At 39.3% G+C, this 20,335-nt stretch overlaps 1 protein-coding gene across 1 annotated transcript in view; it reads right to left on the bottom strand.

Moving 5' to 3' along the window:
- Positions 1-2,489, bottom strand: part of Plxdc2 (plexin domain containing 2) — a 384,159-nt gene extending 381,670 nt beyond the window's left edge. The window contains exon 1 of the mRNA XM_026783054.1: positions 2,360-2,489. Within this exon, the coding sequence (XP_026638855.1) occupies positions 2,360-2,471 (112 nt within the window). The 5' untranslated portion in view covers positions 2,472-2,489. The remainder of the gene's footprint in view (positions 1-2,359) is intronic.
- Between the last annotated feature and the right edge of the window lie 17,846 nt (positions 2,490-20,335).

The raw sequence follows: 20,335 nt of genomic DNA, 5'->3' as shown, positions 1-20,335 counted from the left end.
AACAGCTAACATACAAGAAAATGACAGATTAAACATGAACAACATGTACCTAGAACACGGAAATATTAGAAACAGGAATAGAAGAAATTAGTGGTTTCTCTGCCCTCTGGTGGCAGTAAAATCAACCACAGCGTTAGAGAACTAAACAGAGCAATAAAGTCCTGTTATGAAATCAGATGTGTTTCCTTTGCCAAAATGTCTGTAACAAAAACCCTGAGTGCTGCATGCCAACTTTTAACTTCTGAATTATTGTCTGGATATTTAACTCTCAGACCAGTCATCTTACAGTGGAAAGTAGATTGTTTTTCTTCTGTGACACCACCTTTCCCTGTTTTATTCAGTAAGCTAAAATCACTTCAAGGTGATTTCATAAAACCCCATTAGAACCCTGTTTGGTTATTTCAGCTTATATAAAAAAATCTCTATAGAATTGACAAGATACTTCATTCCTCCACCCCAATCCTATGAGCACAATGTTTCTAAGAGTTCCATCAGAAATAATGAATTCCTTTAAAAATGCTGGCATATTTATCTTGTAAACGTAGGTATGTCATACTCCACAAAGCAAAAGCTTTCCATAAGGTGGTCAGTTTTAAAGTGCAGTGAATTTCACTCTCCAGTTGAAGCCTTAGAAAAACAAACATGGGTGTCAGTAATTTCTGCCCTCAGTAATACAAAAATAAGAACTGTTAGTCTTTCTTTTATTTGTTTTTGCTATAAATGCATTATTTACTCCCAGTGCCAAAGAAGTTTTTAAACAAACAACCCAGGATGTATTTTGGCACACATACACCCATTTTGCAAAATTATTTTACATATATTTATTCCAAATATGCTCATAAAGATGACTACTGCATCTTTTAAAGTGCTGCTTTCTGCAGAAGCAAAAGTATTATTAATTTTTCAACTAATGAAATGCACCAAGAAAATAAACAGAAATACAGTGCGCTGATGTTATAAACGGCTAAGAACGTATGTCCATTGATGAGGACCATCCTAGGCCATCAAGAATAATCCAGGAAGTCTTCATTTTAATCTCAGCTTGTCTTCATGGCCCCTCCTCTGCTCCCCAATACACACATCTTTCCAATCTCAAACAGGAGCAGCGAAAAAGTATTCACTTTCTCTGTTGAAATTTACTCTGGCAGTAGACACACTGATTGGGCCATCCAATATGTTTCAAGGTGGTAAAATTGTATACCGGATTATTGTAAACCCTTACCCTCACCTGGAATCCCCAGGTGTCCCTCCCTGACTTCTTTTTACGACTCATCCAAGGTTGACAGCTGGGTACTTATGCACACTTTCCGAGGAATCGTTTGCAACTCTCTCAAATTAAACACAGATATGCAAAGCAAAATAGAACAAAAATGATAGCTCTAACTACGACGTTTTCTTTTCTTTTTCTGTTCAAGTGTTCTTTGCTCTCACCGCTCTGGGAGTCTACAGGACTTCACAGATTCCTGCCCTGGTATTTCACTGCCTGTTGGTTTCTTTACCGATGGGCAAAAACAAGCTCTAGAGTCTCAGTGGGCAAAGTAATCTGGGGAGACAAGCAGCTTAGCCAGTCCCAATTCACTCTGAAACACCATTCCCTAGCAGACACCTAGCCAGAAAGGCCACCAGGGCAAGGGTGGTGGCCAATTGTGAGGAATTGGAGGCCCTGACTCCTCCCAGGGAGTGTAAAGGAACGCTAAGGAACCGCTGACACGTTTGGGCCTGTCGGGGGAACTGAGAGGCAGAGGACAATGGGGCCAGGGCTAGTCCTCAGAGGCACGCCCGCCCCCATCTTTTCCACCTCCTCTCCGTCCCTGATCTCTGCTGCACCTAAGGCACCCCACGTTGTAACCCTACACCGAGGTAGCGAGTGGGGATAGCCAGAAGGAGGGATCAGAGGCAGCAAGGCATTTTCTATTGGCAGGGGGAGACCAGCCTTCCCTGGCTGTCATCACATCCCCTATCACCCCTTCCGCGGTCGGTGCGGTGCAGAGGCTCAGTTTCTCCAAGCTACAAGGAAAGAGAAACCAGAAGGGAGACAGTCTGAGCTGAACAAGCTCCAGGGCGAGGTATCCACCACAGCTGGCTCTTACACTGGCGTTTCCTCGGGCTACTTGGGGCAGACAGGACCACCCCCTGGCGCCCAGGTGGAGTAAGCACCAGAGCCTCAGGGAAGTCCTGGCCTCCAACACCTCTGGTCAACCCTCTTGCCCGTTTTGGGAACAGCATTTCCCAGAAAAACAACTAGGATAAGTTTCCAAAGAGCAATGCAATTGGTGGGTTTTGGCTGGGGATAGAGGTACTGGGGCACCGGAAGGATCTTCATCTGCACACAAAAAGAATCGAGCAAAGCGCTTCTTACCCGTGATTTGATTTCCAGGCTCCCCGTGGGCGAACTGGAATTGGTCGATTAAAAAGTGACAAAGTAGCATAACTCCTGCTGCCGCCAGGTCGGCCCTCAGGAACCTCGCCATGCTGCTGCTTCGATCTCCCTTCCCTGCCCCGCGAGTCTTCCCTTGACGCCCTGGGCTCCGGGCTCTCCCTGTGAATGTGGTCGAGCTCTGCGGTGGGTCTCGGATGGGATCCGGAGGTCCTGGTCAGTTTCGATAGGCTTTCTCTCACAGTAGCAGAGAACAGCGACGAGAGAAGGAGGGGCAGCCTAATCCTCTCCGGACTTCGGGGGCTCTCTCCTCAACTTGCCACCCTCGCAGCCCTCAGGCGACACAGGACCACCAAGTTCGGGGAGGAAAGGTCACTTGCAGCCTGGCCGGCAAACTCCCGGATCCTCACGAGCAGCGCCACCCGGGCTCCAGAGGACGGTGACTTCCGAGCGCTCACGACGCGCTCCACTGGGTTCAAAACATATCTAATTCCACAGCCAGCACCCGTGCCCTGCAGATCCAAGAGGGCGCCGAGCACCGGAGGAACTTTCCCAGACTTAGGAACTGGCTCCGGCGGATGCTTGGGGTTCGCGGGAGAGGGCGGGTTAGTGGAGGCTGGAGAAACCCCTCCGACAAGTTTTTCTTCTTTGCTTCGCCCAACGTTGGGCGCGCGTCGTCACGGGCAGCCAGAGAGATGGGCAGCCCCAGAGAGATGAGCCCGGGGATGTCTGGGCTACGGTGATCAGAAGGCGGGGGTGGAGAGGGGTGTGCTTTTTAAAGAAAAAGAAAAACGAGAAAAAAGTGAAGCTGCAGCCTGGTGAGGCTTCCGCGGGCTAGGGAAGAGATGGATCCGAACACCGCGGAGCCCCAGGAGTTTGGTGGCAGAGGCGCCGCCGCGCTCCCCCGCGCGCTCCGCTCCAGCTCTACACTTTGGGGAGGGTAGGAGGCTTGCCATTTGCCAGATCCGCCGCGGAACCCTCCTCCCTCCGCCCTCCTCCCTCCCCCCTGGCTCCTCCAGGCTTCTCCCACCTTCCTCCTCCCGAAACCAGCAGCCCGCACCGACCTGTCCAATGGCTGAGCTTTTCTCGGGGGCGCCAGAAAAGTCTCCCACAAATGAAGCCCAGTAAGACTGGCTGGGGGGAGTCCGAGGGCCACTGCGGCCCCACGAGCCTCCCGGATCCCGAAGACGGGTATGCTGGGCTGTGGCAGATCCTGATCGCCTGGACACCATCGACCCGCCTTACTCTCTCCGTCCGTAGCGGAGTAAAAGCCGCCTGCACCCACCAGGCTCCTTGGGCTTTTGGGTGCCAACCTTCAATTGGGAGATGAGAACCCAACGGGTGCCCACAATCTCCTGGGTTCGACCTGGGCGCTAAAGGGTTAATAGCATTTCATCCCTAACAGAGGGCTGGTCTGGCAACCGTTAGGGTGTGAAAAAAATCAAACCTGCGTCGCTTTGGTTACTAACATTCATCCCCATCCACCCCCATCCCAGCAAAAATCACTCCTAAGCGAGACCAGCGCAGAGGGTGGTGGAAGGTGGCTCTGGACTGCGGGGTCCGGCGGCCGCCACTGCAGTTTGGTAAAAGTGTCAGCAGGAGCAAAAGCGAGAGTTTAAAGGAACAGGAGGCCCATTGAATTTCCTTCGGGGGCTTTAAAGGGCTTTCACTCGCTACTTTGTTTTTGTTTTTTCAGCTTGCTGATCTGCTTCAGTATTAAACCCTTCCGGCCCTCTCATCAGTTTAAATTTTTTTTTGTTTTGTTTTGCATACAGCTAACCATCTTTTAATGGGGGATAAATAGAAAATAAAGAGACAAGGCGCGTCTTTGATGAAAAGTACATGCTGTAGAGCACTCCCTGGGCTAGGACTTCTATCATCCCACAAGGAGCAATTTGCTTAAGCTTTAAGCCTCTGGTCTCCAGGCACCGAATCAGGAGGATTTCATACTGAAGCTCATAGAAGGTCAGAATTAGCCAAGGGAAGTAATTTTTGTTTAATCATCTCCTAGCTTGAAGAACAGAGGTGTTTTCTGAACACAAAAGGAGAACTAAATTAACACACTTAAAAGTGTTCTTGGTTCAAATGAGCCCTGTAGCATGTTCTTGTCTCTGCTTTTTCAGGCTCTGAAGACTTCACGGATGTCACAAAACCTCCTGGGAGTGGGCCGAGATAATTGTAAATTTTGGTACAGAAAGTTTGCCTTTCCCCTGAGAAACATTTAAAAACAATATGCTTTTTTCCTAAAATAAGAATAATTTGTCTATTACAGAATAAAGCATGCTCGTGAACCTTTAAGTACGCCTGCACCTTTTGTTATCCCAAGATGCTTAACAAACCCTGAGCTCTCTTCTCAGGTTGATGTCGCCCCTGTCAACCACACTTAAAGCAGAACTATAATTCTCTTATTTCTGCTCTAGCAAGAGTGTTTGAGTTCTGGATTACGTCTCAATTCGAGAACCGAGAATATTTACATGAATTTTTAAAGTGTAATCTAATGGAAACTTCATTGGACATTAATTGATGTTATTTTGCTTCCTGCACTTTGAACAGCTGACATTTTCCACCTTTACCACCACCACTAGAGAAACAAACAAAACACAACAACAACAACAGGTATAAGGCTAGGCTGGAAACCCAGGCAGAAATCCTCCTCGACTCTGGTTCTCATAATGTCCATGGCTGTCGGGAACCCAACCAGACCGGAAAGAGTGTCAGGTCTTGTGTCTTCTGCTTTCACGGTATGAAAAACAAAACCAAACAAAAATAGTTTTTTACTTCTCTGAAAAGAACCAAGCTTCCACCTCTATCATTTTCATTTTTTCTCTTATTGTTTCTGAAGATTGGTAGTATTTATTTTTATTGTTTGTTGTCCTTGGCCGTACTTTGCCCTCTTGATAGCAGCTTCAAATATACATTTACCAGTTAGAATTGTTTGCTACAAACTGAAGGAAACAAATGTCAATTTAAAGGTAATTTGATCAGTTTGCATCTGTTGGTCTCTATCAGGGGTGCTGTTTACTTACAATGCCTTATTCCTGTATGAATCTTATTTTGCAAAATTGCACATGTCTATGTTCACTTTCCCTAGGTTGTGACAAATTAAATCTATTAAAATAGCATCCATGAACTCTTTAGGGCAGGGAATGACTTGAGCAAGAACCAGCTGGTGGACCTAGAATGCAATAAAAAACGTTATTCAGTTTTGCTGTCCCTTAACCAACAGCTATAGAAGAATCTCAAAATGAGTTAAGAGAGTAGAATCTTTGATGACATACTGCCCAGAACTAAATCAAAAGGGAGATCATTGTAATATATCTAGGCTGTGGTACTTTAAATTTCCATCAAAACATATTTGTCAAAATGTATTCTGCCTTTACATCGTAGCAATATCAAATAAAAAAAAATATTTGGCACACAATATTTTTGGAGTGGAATGACAAGAGTTGACTACACATATAACTCTGGCTAATTAAAAGAGCTAAACTGCTTGTCCTCATTTGTTGGGCCTGTCCTAAATATTTCACCACAGTACAAGTGTGAGTTTCACTTTTGTGGTGACAAACTCAGAAACAAACTTTTCCTCTGTCGGAAAAGTTTCATCATCTTCAACAGACAAGAGAGAGGTGTTGTAATCCTGGAGTCTTTTGCTAACTGTCAAAAGCACAGAGAAGACACAGCCATCTCTCTTCCCCACTGGCTAACTTTCAGCTGGTTTACTAAGGTACAAATGAGTTAGAAAGTGCAAATGTTTTTGTTCAGGGCTAAGACTTAGAATCCTCAGGTCACTTGCTCCTGGAAGATGCCACATGAGAATCATTGACCACATACACCTTTGAGGAGTCACTAGATAGACCTGAGGTATTATGTCTCCAGATTTCAAACCTTTGAAAACACCTTATCTCCATTAACCTACAAGGATTGTTCCATTTTGTTTCTGTTTTTAAAAAGGTTTTCTTGTGGCTGGCCATGAGCTCCCCCCGTAGCTGAGCATGGCCTTGAATTTCTGATCCAGCTGCTTCTATCTAGCATGCATAGTCCTGGTACTGCAGGCTTATGCGATTGCATAGATCAGGTCCGAGGCTTTATGCACACAGTACAAGGCATCCCATCAACTGGGCTATATCCCTAGCCCTGCCTGCAATAAAAATATATGTGTATATTTCAGAGTATATCTAAATAAGGCCTCTCATCCTTCCCCCAATTCTAGCATTTTCCTAAGTGCTGTTCTATGTTGAAACTTGACTGAATGAATTCCTAAGAAAACATCAGACACATATGGATTAAAAACAAAACAAAACTTGAGATGCCTTGTAGGCTAAGGATTATCTGCATTTATTATGCTCTTTAAAATCATTCTCAGGAAATAATTAGTGTCCACTTAACATCATTTCTTGAAACGTTCTACAGCTGCTATCTGATGAAACGACACAGCTAGTGGGCATTTATGCAGTCTTATGCTACGACCTCTCCTTAGGTCGGCGGCATTTCCTCTTCCTCCTCATTTGATAGGGCCAATTTTTTGACCTCTGCTCTGCAATTACAAGACTCATTTGTTCATCGTGGCTGACCTGCTCTCAAAGTCAACGTGACTTATTGTGCAGTTGGTGGTATTTCAGCTTTCTGTTTTTTATAGTTTTAAGCTGTAAATTTTATGAATGGAGCATTTTAAATTCAACAAGCATCTAAAAAATTAACCCAGAAGCTGAAAATTACTCACTGCCTGCTAAGGCTTATATACACATTATCTTTACTATTTAGATGAAATTAACATGATTATGTTTGGCACAATTTTTGTGAAATAATATATTAACATAACATACATTTATAGCTTTTTTAATCTTAACAATTTAAAGAGAGTTTGGCCAATAAATATTAGTACAAAATGAGCAATTAATAAGGAAATGATTGAAATGGATTAGTCCACACTATTTAAAGCATAGAGTAAGAAACAGTGCAAAATAGAAAGATGCATCTTATTTAAAATTATTAGAATCAAAAATGAACTAGTCGTTACATTTTGGGGAAAATGCCTGGCAAATACTTTAGTGAGTTATAAAATGAAATAAGCCCCGGAGAACCTAGGCAACCAAAAAGACATTAAGAGAGACATACATGGAACTACATAGAAAGGAGAAAAAGACAAGGTCTCCTGAGTAAATTGGAAGTGTGGGGATCACAGAAGAGGGTAGAAAGGGAGAGGGGAAAAAAACAAGGGAGTGGACAAGATTGTATAGCTCAATAAAAACAATAAAAAGTAAAAAATAAAATGAAATAGCCATGCTGAATATTTATTTATAGTGCATAAATAACAACAAGGTGAAAGGGGCCAGCGAGATCACTGTTGATTCAGTTATCTGAATTCTTCTGAACTAATGGAAAATATCTGCAGTAGAGGAAACCTGTTTCTTGAGCATTCACCTCAGGGGAAGCTGCACTCCTACAGAATCCCTAATGGAAGTTTCAACTGCCAGGCCATGTCACAGAGCTTTGCACACTTGCTGCTAGTGTGCCCTGAGCCACACAAGTACAGACCCTACCAGAACCCAGCTCTGAGGCTTACCCTAGATTTCCTTGTTTCATCTTTATTTCCTTTGCTCCAAGTTTTCTTTTTACTTTCATATCTATGAAGTTTTGAGGCCTAATTCACACAGCTTAAGAGTTATCCTCTTAAAATGCACAAATCAGTGGGTTTTAATTTACTCCAAGATGGTAGAACCAAAACCATAATTGAATTCCAGATGGTTTTCATCACCCAGTGCCCATTAATAGGCAATCGCATTCTCTGCCCAACCTCAGTCCTAGAGAACACTGATCTACTGTCTCTGTGGCATTGTGGAAAGATGTCTTGGCCAATTCTGTGAGCAAAACCATCCATAAACTTGTGTGTGAATTCTTCCACTTAGCATAATGTTTTTATGGTCTAGCTACATGGAGCATGCATGTATCCAATTTTTGTTTTTGTTTTCAAAATAGTATTCCATGGAATGGAGACTGGATAACATTTACATAGATCCATTATTTGGATCACAGTTCTCAGAATTACACAATTTGTATGGGTCTAGGGGCACTATGGCTGTTTCCTATCTAACTTTGTGAGTGAATGACAAACTGTTTTCCAAGTAGTGACAACTTTTCACATTCTAATTAGCACGGGAAAGCTTTAATTTCTCCATGTTGTATCCCTATTTATTTATTTATTTATTTATTTTTGTGCATTGTGTAGGAAGATTGTGAGGAGGTGTGAATGTGTGCGGCTCAGAGGAAGACTTAATGGATTCTGTTTTTTGCTTTGCTTGAGTTACAGGGACTGACCTCAAGTTGCCAGGCTTGCATGGTAGAGGACAACTTTAGTTTCTGAGCCATGTTGCCATTCTTCAATCCCCCTTTTAAACTGATGGCATCTCAGATGGTGTGAAGTGGAATTTACTGTTGTTTTGGTTGGCATCTCTCTTATGACTAATGATGCCGAGCATATTTTCCTTCACATCCTAGTCATGGGTTTATTCTTTGTGGAGAGCAGTCCATGTCTGTCTTTCCCTTTTAAATTGGACTATCTTTGCCTTGTTGTTACGAATTTAGTATGTGTTCTAGAAGATAGGCCTTTTTCATTTATATGATTTACATGCACATGTGTGCATGCACCAACACATGTCATATACACACACCACACACACATAATCATGAAGGATAGAACACACACACACAAAGAAATTTATGCTCATTCAGATTTACATCCATGATTTGCTATTTCCTAAATTTATCTTTTACATTTATAGAAGTGTGTAGTTTTCAATGAGTTTTAAAGGAAGAGGTCAAAATTCCTTTTTGCATAGGATCATGAGAAGTTTTATCCGTGTTAGAGAAAACAGATTTCCCCACCGCATGATCTGGGCATGAACGGCAATGAACTGACATGAACTGACATGAGACAGACTTACTGCCGGCCTCTCAGTTCTAGCCCCTTCGTATCCAGGGCCACACTATTTCGATTACTGCAGCATGTTAATAAGTGCTGAAGGAAGTGTGTGTAGTCCGACTTGGGACAGTCTTAAGCAATTACTTTTTCTTTCTCACTCCTGTCCACTTTCACATGAACCTTGTTTGTGCCTACAGTAAAGGCAATGAGCATCTTCACGGGGACAGCTCTGCATCTGTAGGCAGTTTGAAGCTGACTGCCATCCTGACAATATTGGTTCTCCCAGGACATGAATACAAGGTTTTTCTCTCTTCCTTCAGGACCTCCTTCAGTTCTTTCAAGGTTTTATTTCAGGTTATTTTATTTTTTGTTATAGATGTAAGAAACATACTTAGCTGTTTCTATTTGTTCTGGAGTATTTTATTGGTTTTGATGCTGTTAAAAATTAAGTTTTCTTAATTTCCTCTCTGGAAGTCTAATGATTAGTGGGTGAGTTCGCTGAGTCCACCCGAATGAAACACCACAGACTGGGGTGACTAAAACACGGGGTGCGGCCTTTAGACTTGGCCTGTGGGGTTTATCCCCCCACTGTAACCTCACATGGCCTTTCCTTTGTGCACGGATGTGCGGAGGACTCTCAATTTGTCTAAATTTTCTTTCCTACACTGACTGTTCGCTTCTTTTGATTATATTCATGTTTATTCCTAGTTGCTTTTTTTAAACTGTGAAAAGCTAGTGCACGGCTTTATAACTTTTTTTGTTATTAGTATTCGTATTGGGATAATTTACCTTTAGTACTGTTTACTTTGAGCCTCATAAGTTTTGATATCTTGAGCTTTCATTTTTCTTAATCTCCAAAATATGCAAAAATCTTTCTATTTTCTCTCGTGAGTTTCTTTTCGGTCCACATTTTAGTAAATTTCCTGTATTTTTTTTTCTGCTATTGACTTTTATTTTCCCTGCACTGTGACCAGAGAAGAAACTCTGTGGGTTGCCTTTTATGCTGTATGCAGACCTGCTTCATTGCCTACTGTATGTCTATCCTGAAGACAGCTCAGTGTGCGCTCCAGATAAGCCTTCTCCACTGTCATTTAACTGATGCACAGAACTTTCTGTGGCTGGTTATTTCACTGGCTTATGCCTCTGAGCATGATTGGCCCGTGTTTTTGTTGTTTTTCGTGGTGTTGAAACTAGGAACTTGAGCATGTGAGGCAAGTGATCTACCACTGAGATATATTCCCATTCCTCTTTTTTTGCTACATTTCTGTATTTTATCTTCTATCTACTTCCTCTATCTACTCCTGAATGTAAGATATTAAAGTCTCCAAGTCTTGTTTTCAATTGCATGTTTGTCTCTTTAGAGCTATCGGGTTTGGGCTCATCTATTTTGTAAACAATGGCTCTCCAGGTCGCCCATGCTTTCCTTTACAAGGCTCATCTTCCCCTTAACCTTCACTGTGTATATCTTGAATCTGACTTTTGTCTCTTCTTCTTTATAAAAGGTTGGTATGTAATTATTTATAAGGGAGGACTAGTCATAGCTTTGAAATTGTATTCATTATGTCTTCTTGTTCCTATATCAGTTTTATTTTGCTTTAATGAATAATTTTCCAAAGTGTCAATTTAGTCTTCATTGGTACTTTAATTTTACAAGCAAAGTTGCTTTCCTTGTGGTTATTCTAGTCACTTTATAAATAATTTTAATTTATAATGATGCAATTTGAACTAAACCAAATTAAATCTAGTGTTGTAAAAAAATTATTCTCCTGTATAATCACATAGTACTCCTTTTAACAGGAATCATATATTTGCACATTGTATAGCCATCAACAATTTTTATAGGTTTTGCTATACATAGCTGTCTTTTAAATATCATAGAAGAAAAACAGAACACGCTTCTGCTAAATTGATGTTTCTTTATGCAAGCATCTTAATTCATGCTCTTTTTTATTCATGTGGGTTAGTGTTAATATCTTCTCTTCCTTCACTTCAGTCTGAAGAGACCCTTTTCATTTATCTTGCTAAACAGAAATTTGAGCAGCATTGTTTATTGTAAATATGGAAATGCCTGAGTTTCTCTATCATCTTATAACTAATTTATACAATTATATTTAAGTATATTACACACATTATATGTTATTTTATATAAATGTCATATTTATATTATGCCTCTTATTTTTTATTTCTTCAGTTTCAGGAGGTCCCATTTATTAATTGTTTCTCTCAGTGTCTACGCTACTGGGGTTATATTTAGGAAGTTGTTTCCTGTGCCAATGCATTCAAGTGTACTTCCCACTTTCTTTTCTATAAGGTTCAGTGTGGATGGCTTTATGTTGAGGTCTTTGATCCATTTGGACTTGCGTTTTGGGCATGGTAATAGATATAGGTCTTTTTTCATTCTTCGACATGTTAATATCCAGTTATGTCAGCACCATTTGTTAAATATGCTTTCTTTTTTCCATTTGATACTTTTTACTTCTTTGTCAAAAATCAGGTGTTAAAAGGTGTGTGGATTAATATCCGAGTCTTCAATTCGGTTCCATTGGTTCTCCTAGCTCTTCTTATGCCAATACAAGGCTGTTTTCAGTACTGTAGTTCTGTAGTAGAGTTTGAAGTCAGGGATTCTGATGCCTCCAGAAGTTCTTTTATTGTACAGGATTGTTTTGGCTATGCTGAGATTTTTGCTTTTCCATATAAAGTTGAGCACTGTTCTTTCTAGGTCTGTGAAGAATTTTGCTGGATTTTGATGGGCATTGCATTGAATCTATAGATTGCTTTTGGTAAGATTGCTATTTTTATTATGTTAAATCTGCCTACTCAAGAACATGAGAGATCTTTCCATTTTCTTGTGTCTTCTTCAATTTCTTTCTTTAAAGATTTAAAGTTTTTGTCATACAACTCTTTCACTTATTTGGTTAGAGTTACTCCGAGATACTTTATGCTATTTATGGCTATTGTGACAGGTAACGTTTCTTTGATTTCTTTCCCAGCCCTTTTATCATCTGTGTACAGGAGGGTTACTGATTTTTATCAATTAATATTGTATTTTGCTACATTACTGAACGTGTTTATGAGTTGTAGGAGTTCCTTGGTAGAATTTTTGGGATTACTTATGTAAACTATCATATCATCAGCAAACAGTGAGTTTTTGACTTCTTTTCCTATTTGTATCCCCTTGATATACTTTTGGTGTGTTATTGCTCTAGCTAGGACCTCAAGAACTATATTGAATTGATATGGAGAGAGTAGACAACCTTGTCTTGTTCCTGATTTCAGTGGAATCATTGGGAGTTTCTCTCCGTTTAGTTTGATGTTGGCTGTTGGTTTGCTGTATATTGTGTTTATTATGTTTAGTTATATTCCTGTATCCCTGCTCTCTCCTCCTGAACCTGAAAAGCTTCTGTAAGGCAAAGGACACAGTCAACAAGACAAAACAGCAGCCTATAGAGTGGGAAAAGATCTTAACTAACCCCACATCAGACAGAGGGCTAATCTCCAAAATATACAAAGAACTCAAAAAATTAGTCATCAAAAGAACACATAATCCAATTAAAAAAATGGAGTACTTTCTAAACAGAGAACTCTCAACAGAGGAATCTAAAATGGCTGAAAGACACTTAAGGAAATGTTCAACATCCCTAGTCATCAGAGAAATGCAAATTAAAACAATTCTGAGATTTCATCTTTACGCCTGTAAGAATGGCCAAGATCAAAAACATTGATGACAACTTACGTTGGAGAGGTAATGGGGAAAAGAAGAACACATCTACATTTCTGATCGGAATGCAAGCTGGTACAGCCCCTTTGGATATCAGTGTGGTGATTTCTCAGAAAATTAGGAAACAACCTTCCTCAAGACCCAGTAATACCACTTTTGGGTATATAGCCAAAGGATGCTCAATTGTGCCACAAGGAAATGTGCTCAACTATGTGTATAGCAGCATTGTTTGTCATAGCTAGAACCTGGAAACAACCTATATGTCCCTCGACCAAAAAATGTACAAGGAAAATGTGGTACATTTACACAATGGAATACTACACAGGAGAAAAAAATAACGATATCTTGAATTTTGCAGGAAAAATGGATGGAGGTAGAAAACATTATTTTGAGTGAGGTAACACAGACCCAGAAAAACAATTATCACATGTACTCACTCATAGGTGGTTTTTAAACATAAAGCAAATAAAACCAGCCTACAAATCACAATCCCAGAGAACCTAGACAACAATGAGAACCCTACATGGATCTAATCTACATGGGAAGTAGAAAAAGAGAAGATCTCCTGAGTCAATTGGGAGCATGGGGACCTTCGGGGAGGGTTGAAGGGGAGGGGAGAGGCGGGGGGGGGGAGAAAAGAAAAATGTATTGCTCAATAAAAATCAATAAAAAACCCAAGTTTTTTAGTTGGAGGGTCGTCCATGCCACCATATGCACATAAAAGACAGAGGACAGCTGTGTGAGTCAATTGTCTCCCTCTTCCTTTACATGGGTTCTGGGACAAAATTTAGTTTCCAGGGAAGGCTGGAAATACCTTTACTGGATGAGCACAGTGCTAGACTGGTTCTGGGCTTTTTAGCATGGGTATTTCGAAGCTTAGTGGTCTACAATTTCCCTAGGCAGTCACAAGGTTAAATACTTAACTAATTATTTCTAACAAAGACCACTACAAACACCTCCCTCACATGCTACTAAAGGAATCATGCTTCCAGTTCTGGCAGCTATAATGCAAGCAGCAATAAAGTCATAGTGCAAGCCAACAGGTCAGACGAGGACAAGATACTGGGAAGAAATCTTTGAGAGAATTCTAGATTCCTCTGCTATCTCCCGTGTCTGTCAACCTGTACCAGGGCTTCATTGTTATTCTTTAAGGCTACCGAGAGACAGAATAGGACGAGCAGACAAAGCAGCAAAACTCTTCATTTTGCCTATTTATTGAGATTTGACTATTTTTTTCCTCTGTCTGGAAGAGCCTTTCTTCATTTTCCGTAAGCCTTTGACTGATCTACAAAATTCTGCAAAATATGAATGTGATAAGTTTTGCTGGATATTTTTACAAGAGATAAGTTTTAGATGTTCTTATTCCTTCAGTTTTGGTGACATCATCCTTGCACCTTGTTTATCATCATGAAACACATTTGGAATTTATAAATAAATCTCAAAGAATTTTCTTCATAAGGTAAAATATATATATTGTGAATATCTAAATATCTTGTTTTGGAATATGGGAGAAGAAAATTCTGTTATGTGGGTATAATATTTGCATTTAAGGAAATGTGTTGTGATTTAAAAAGAAATGCTGGCTCTCTTCTAGCTCTTGTGTAGTTTGGTTTATATTTTTAATATATATGACAGCAAAACGTATACCATTTTTGATCTGATTAATCTCATGTATACCCTGCTCTCATACAACTATCAGACCGCCACCTGCTACTCAGCCCCCTCTGCATTATTTTAAGTAGGTACTTGCTACTTTTTAATATTTTAAATAAAAATAAGCTACGTAATAGATGTTGAATTTTAGGTTCTTAGATATCTTAGCAATAAGTTAACTTAAATTTAATAACTTTATGTTATAACTTGACTTTTGAAGAAAGTATCTTTGTAAAACATCAAAATGTTATGGATTAGCATTTTTCAGTAAGTAAATAGAGGGCATATCTGGTCATTCTGAACATTTCAAATAAATAAATAAACGCCTTAAAGAGCTTTTACACATGCATTCACATACATTCACAAAAATGATTCATTAATATTAGATAAAAGATATGATAATGCTGACTTCATTTTAACCTTAGCTTGTTCTTCTGTGGTTCTTCATAATCCTTTTTAGTTTAATTTCACAGCATTGCTGAGTGTCCCCGAGATCCTTTGTTAATTATCTGTGTTCAACTTGGCCTGGTATTTATCAGTCATGGGAAGGCAGAATGATATTATACCAGATATGGCTAGCGTAAAGTAACTTTTCTCACAGCAACAGGAATAAGAGAATGAACTAAAACGGTGTCTCATGGTCCAACTTCCTCCAAGTAGCCTCTATCTTAAAGTCTCTCATGCCTCCAAAAATACCATCGCTAACTGTAAAGGCTCACCATATGAGCTGTTGAGGGGCATTTTATAACCAAACTACTACAGATCCAAAATGGACAACAGTGTTGAGGTTCTCTACCTCCTTCTTGCTTCTTTGTGGTCATAAAATTTACCAACCTAACCATTTTAGGAATGCTGTGTAGTGACCATAAGAACAATGATTTCAGTTGGGTGGTAGTGGTGCATGCCTTTGATCCTAGCACTCAGTAGGCAGAGGCATGGGGGATCTCTGTGTCCAAGGCCAGCCTGGTCTACAGAGTGAGTACACAGAGAACCCCTGTTTCCAAAAACAGGAGAAAAGAGCATTGATATCATAGATGGCCCTGTCATTCATACCCACAACCCAGAGTAAAACTCTATACATTACAAAACCTCCATTCCCTCGGGGTTACAGGTAACAACTATTCTTTTTCCATGTTTTGTGTAGGTGACTGTCATTGTAAAGACCAAAAATGAGAGGAACCATGTAATACTTGTCATTTGGAATCTGGCTTCTTAGTTCTTAGTGTCTAATCATGCTGTAGCATACAACAGAATTTCATTCATTTGTGTATATATGTATATGCCTCCCCAGCCCTAGGATAAAAAGCACATGCCACATGAGGTCTTTACATGTAACTTAGGATCCCAACTCAGGTCCACATGCTTGTGAGGTTAGCACTTTACCGAGTGGTCCATCTTCCAAATTCTTAACTTCATACTGAGCAATGCTTCAATATATAAGGTTTATATATTGTTTTATAATATACATTGTTTATCATTCAGCCACAGACACTTGTCTAATATCCTTTCCTGCGACTACTTCAACAAAGTCGATGACAGATTTTGGTACATTAAGAATTGAAGTGGGAAAATAGAAATTTATGCTAGCATAAAAAAACATTCAACATACATCTCAGAATACATGATTATATTATAATACAACATTAGCATTTTTATATAGTTAAGACTCTGGTTTTGTCCTTTTTAACAGATATTGATTCACTACTAATTATAGTTTAAAACTCATTACTTTGTTTTTTTCTTCAATACAAGCACACACACACACACACACACACACACACACACACCTCCTACCTACAAATTTCTAGTGACTTTCAACATTAAGATTCATATAAATATCAAAAGTCTTAAGCAATATTTGGTGACATGTCCTTTATTGCTCAAATTTTGCATTCAGTTACTCTTAAATTGAAAGAGAATTCAGTGTTTTCTAATTCTTCGTAATTTATTTCACTATTTGTTTTAAGTTAGGCTTTTATTGTCACTTTTAAAATTCATAGTTGTGCCTAAAATTTGTCTTTTGTTGCTTGAGTATTGTTATTTTAAAAACAAAACAAAAACAACAACAAAATTAAAACCTAATATCAGTCCACTCTCATTTTCTTTTGGATTGCTAATGAATAAAAAAAAATCACATAGTTAGTTTAATATCAAAATTTTAATATCAATGTAATTACAACTATGCACCATTTAGATTTATAAAATGCTACTGAATTATCACAACTGCAGCAAGCTCTATTAAGAATTGAAGGACAAACCTCCCTGGGGATGAAGACAATTAAAATAAATGTGTGGGAGGGACAGGATTGTTTGCCCAATGTGATGCAAAGGCTTGAGAAGACAAGAAATGGGTGTGGTGAAAACTCAAGCTGCACATGGAACCAGCTGAAACTTGATGGCCACAGCAGTTCCCACCCACCCACGTGAAGATGGTAAGGGTCACTGACAGTCATCTCAAGTCTTCTTAACTGTGCCTTTGTTTTCACCAGCATGGCAGAATAAACTCAAAATTGCTAAGGGGACATACTGATTGGTGATCTGAAGGTCTGAGTTAATCATCTCTGATTTTGAAAACAGATTTTTGTTCTTTCTAGTCCTGTCACATAAATATTAGAGAAACCATATTATACCAGGAAAAAAAAAATTAGCAGACTAGTGTACAGAGTTGGGTTGACGTAATCTACTTGACCTCTAGCCATTGAAATGGGAAAAGTCACAAACATCTTTCTTATTGTGTGTAGGACTCCCTTTCACAGATAGCATCTTTTAGGAGAAGATTCAGAGTCTTGGTTTTGAGACTCTGTGTTCCATAGGCCCAAATGTGAAAGTTTATTCCTTATCTTGGAGCAAACATCCAAATGCAGTGTGTCATGATATATGTTAGGAGACTTGCTGACACAAGAGTGAGTTGTCAGGACTGACGAAATAGATTTTTCTTGTTGGTGTTGTTCATGATACTAATAACATTATAGTTACTTCAGAAAAAATATTAGCAAATAAATGCACACATATTCAGTTGTGTGCATAGAAGGACTATCTCACAACCCCAATTAGTTAACAAAAACCAGAAGAGAAGAGAATAAAGAATATTTCAGAGAAATGGATAGGCTCTATGGTGGTTTAGATGAGAATGGACACCATGGGCTTAGATATCTGAATACTTGGTCCCCAGTTGGTGGGACTATTTTGGGACAGATTAGGAGGTGTGGCCCTGTTGGAGGAGGTGTGTCATTGGAGGTGTGCTTTGAAGTTTCTAAAGCTCCCCCTCTTTCCCCCTCTCTCTGCCTCCTCCCATTTCTTCCAGCTTGTGGAAAATATGTAAGTTCTCAGCTGCTGCTCCACCGCCATGCCTGCCTGTTTGCTGCTATGCTTCTCCATCACAGTGATCACGGACACAGCCTTTGAAACTGTAAGCAAGCCTCCAATAAAATGCTTTTTTTATAAATTGCCCTGATCATGGTATTTTTTATAGTACTGGAAAAGTAACTAATAAGGTCAAAATTACATTGATCTCATAGTATTAAGACTAAACATTGAGGGAAAAACAAAAGTAACATACAACCTTTCTACAGATTCCAATTGAGATTGACAAGACTAGGTACTCACAACTTAGTTTTGTTGTGCTTTTTGGTGGAACATAAATATTATATAATCATGTCTAATTCATTGAAATACATGTTATTTGTCAAAATTCAGCAAAAGATGAAAAAACATTTAAACTAGGTTATTCTATAACATACATAAAATGATAGACAAATTAAAGTTCATCTTGTGCACAGAGAGAATGAAAGGTTTAGAATCCTTTACAGCATCTAACAATTTTAATGAATGCTGATACACTGTTAATAAATGTCATTTGCATATGAATGAAAAAAAAGTCTATTCATCTTTTGGCACTTAGAACATTCCATGTAGTATTAAAGAACCCAATACCCATTTGTCCATTTTAAGGAATGTCATGTGACATGTTTTACAGCTGGATGTGCTCTCGACTGGTGATTTAATTCTAGCTGTCTTGATTGAATCAGACATCATCCTAGGGAGGTTTATCTCCTGTTGACTTGGAATCATTTCACTCACTGCAGCTCCTCCCTGTTTTTCCTTCCTGTTACATCACTGTAGAAACACCCCAGTGACACTGTAGAATGAAGGCCGCTAACTACACACCAGTCATCCTTTTACTTCACTTCATTTTGTCAGTTATCTTCTCTGCTTTTCCCATGTTTTCCACAGGAAACATCACTTGAATTTCTACAATTTGCATTTTATGTGTATTTGGGATCTTCAATCAAATAAAGAACTCCCCCATGTAGCCAGTGTGAACCTTCACCTGTCATACAATGTCACTTTACAGCCTCTACATTCTGTACCTTGAGCACAGACTTCCAAGTGCGTTGTGTTTACTTGATCTTGTCAACTGGCATTTTATGATTCCTGTATATAGGATTAACTTCAAAAGGTAACATATAGTTTTTGTTTATGCAGCATAGAAATTAAGGAAATACATTTTCTGGGATTTGAGGGTTAGCTTTTTTTTTTGTTTGTTTTTTCAAGACAGGGTTTCTCTTTTTTGAATGTAATGTGTGAAGCATAACTGATACCAGTCCTATCGGGACATGTTTGCACATGACACAGAGAACATCGGCAGCCATTACTTTGGTAACATTTATCTATGGAGATTGAGTGTGAAGGTAAGAGCTAAGGGACTCTTAGGGTGTCAGGGGATGTGCAAAGAAGCACAAACATCTAGAGGTTGCATTCTGAAGCTTCCCAAGGTCTCTGAGAAGCTGTGAAAGTAAAGTATGTTCTGGATATGGGTGTATACATTCAATACACTACATCTATGATTTCGACCAATTGAGGGTCTTTCCAAAAAGGCAAATAAATATGTCTACAATTAACATGTCCAGATTTTCGTATCATTCTTGAAGAAGAGCAGTATAATGGACTTTTAAATAACATTTATACTACGTATTAATCAACTATAGTTGATTTAAATTAGATGTGAAGATATATGTAGGCCTTATGCAAATACAAAATTATTTTATACATAGGAGTTAAGCATTGGTAGACTTTGGGGTGGGAAGGCCCTAGATCAATCCCCTGATGACTGTATTAGCTATGGATTATTAATGTGTAGCTGACATGTGAAAAAAATGTAGACATTTTCTGGAGACAGCTTGAAAAGATAATTCCAGATAGAAGTACACAAATAAAATATGATCAAGGTATTGCAAAAATAACAACTTCATGATGGTTTCTTTCTCTTTTCTAAGTGATGCTCCAGAGTCCTAGTCTCTTGCACAGACCTTATAACCTATCCATTCAATCTTACACCTTCTACAATCCAGATCAAGATCAGTAGTGATAACTGGAATCAGTATCTGAATTTTAATTCTAAAAATATTACTTTATGTAAATGTGAATCTCAACAAGATGAATGTCTTAAAGGGCCTAAATGATCTGAGAAAAATCAGGGTATATAGGTAGAATGTCATCTTTTATGCTTTTGTGTTTGGAAAAATAGTTTTAAAATAGACATTATAGAAATGTATTAAACATACTCTCAGCCACTTAGAATATAGAAAACAAAAAATATGAATGGGGTACAAAGAACTTGGAATACCTTTTCAAATGAGTCTTCAAAAAATGTCTAAGAAACAGACCC

The sequence above is a fragment of the Microtus ochrogaster genome, chromosome 16 (genome assembly GCF_000317375.1).
Source record: "Microtus ochrogaster isolate Prairie Vole_2 chromosome 16, MicOch1.0, whole genome shotgun sequence".
NCBI lineage: Eukaryota > Metazoa > Chordata > Mammalia > Rodentia > Cricetidae > Microtus > Microtus ochrogaster.
This window is presented reverse-complemented; position numbering and strand designations above follow the sequence as displayed.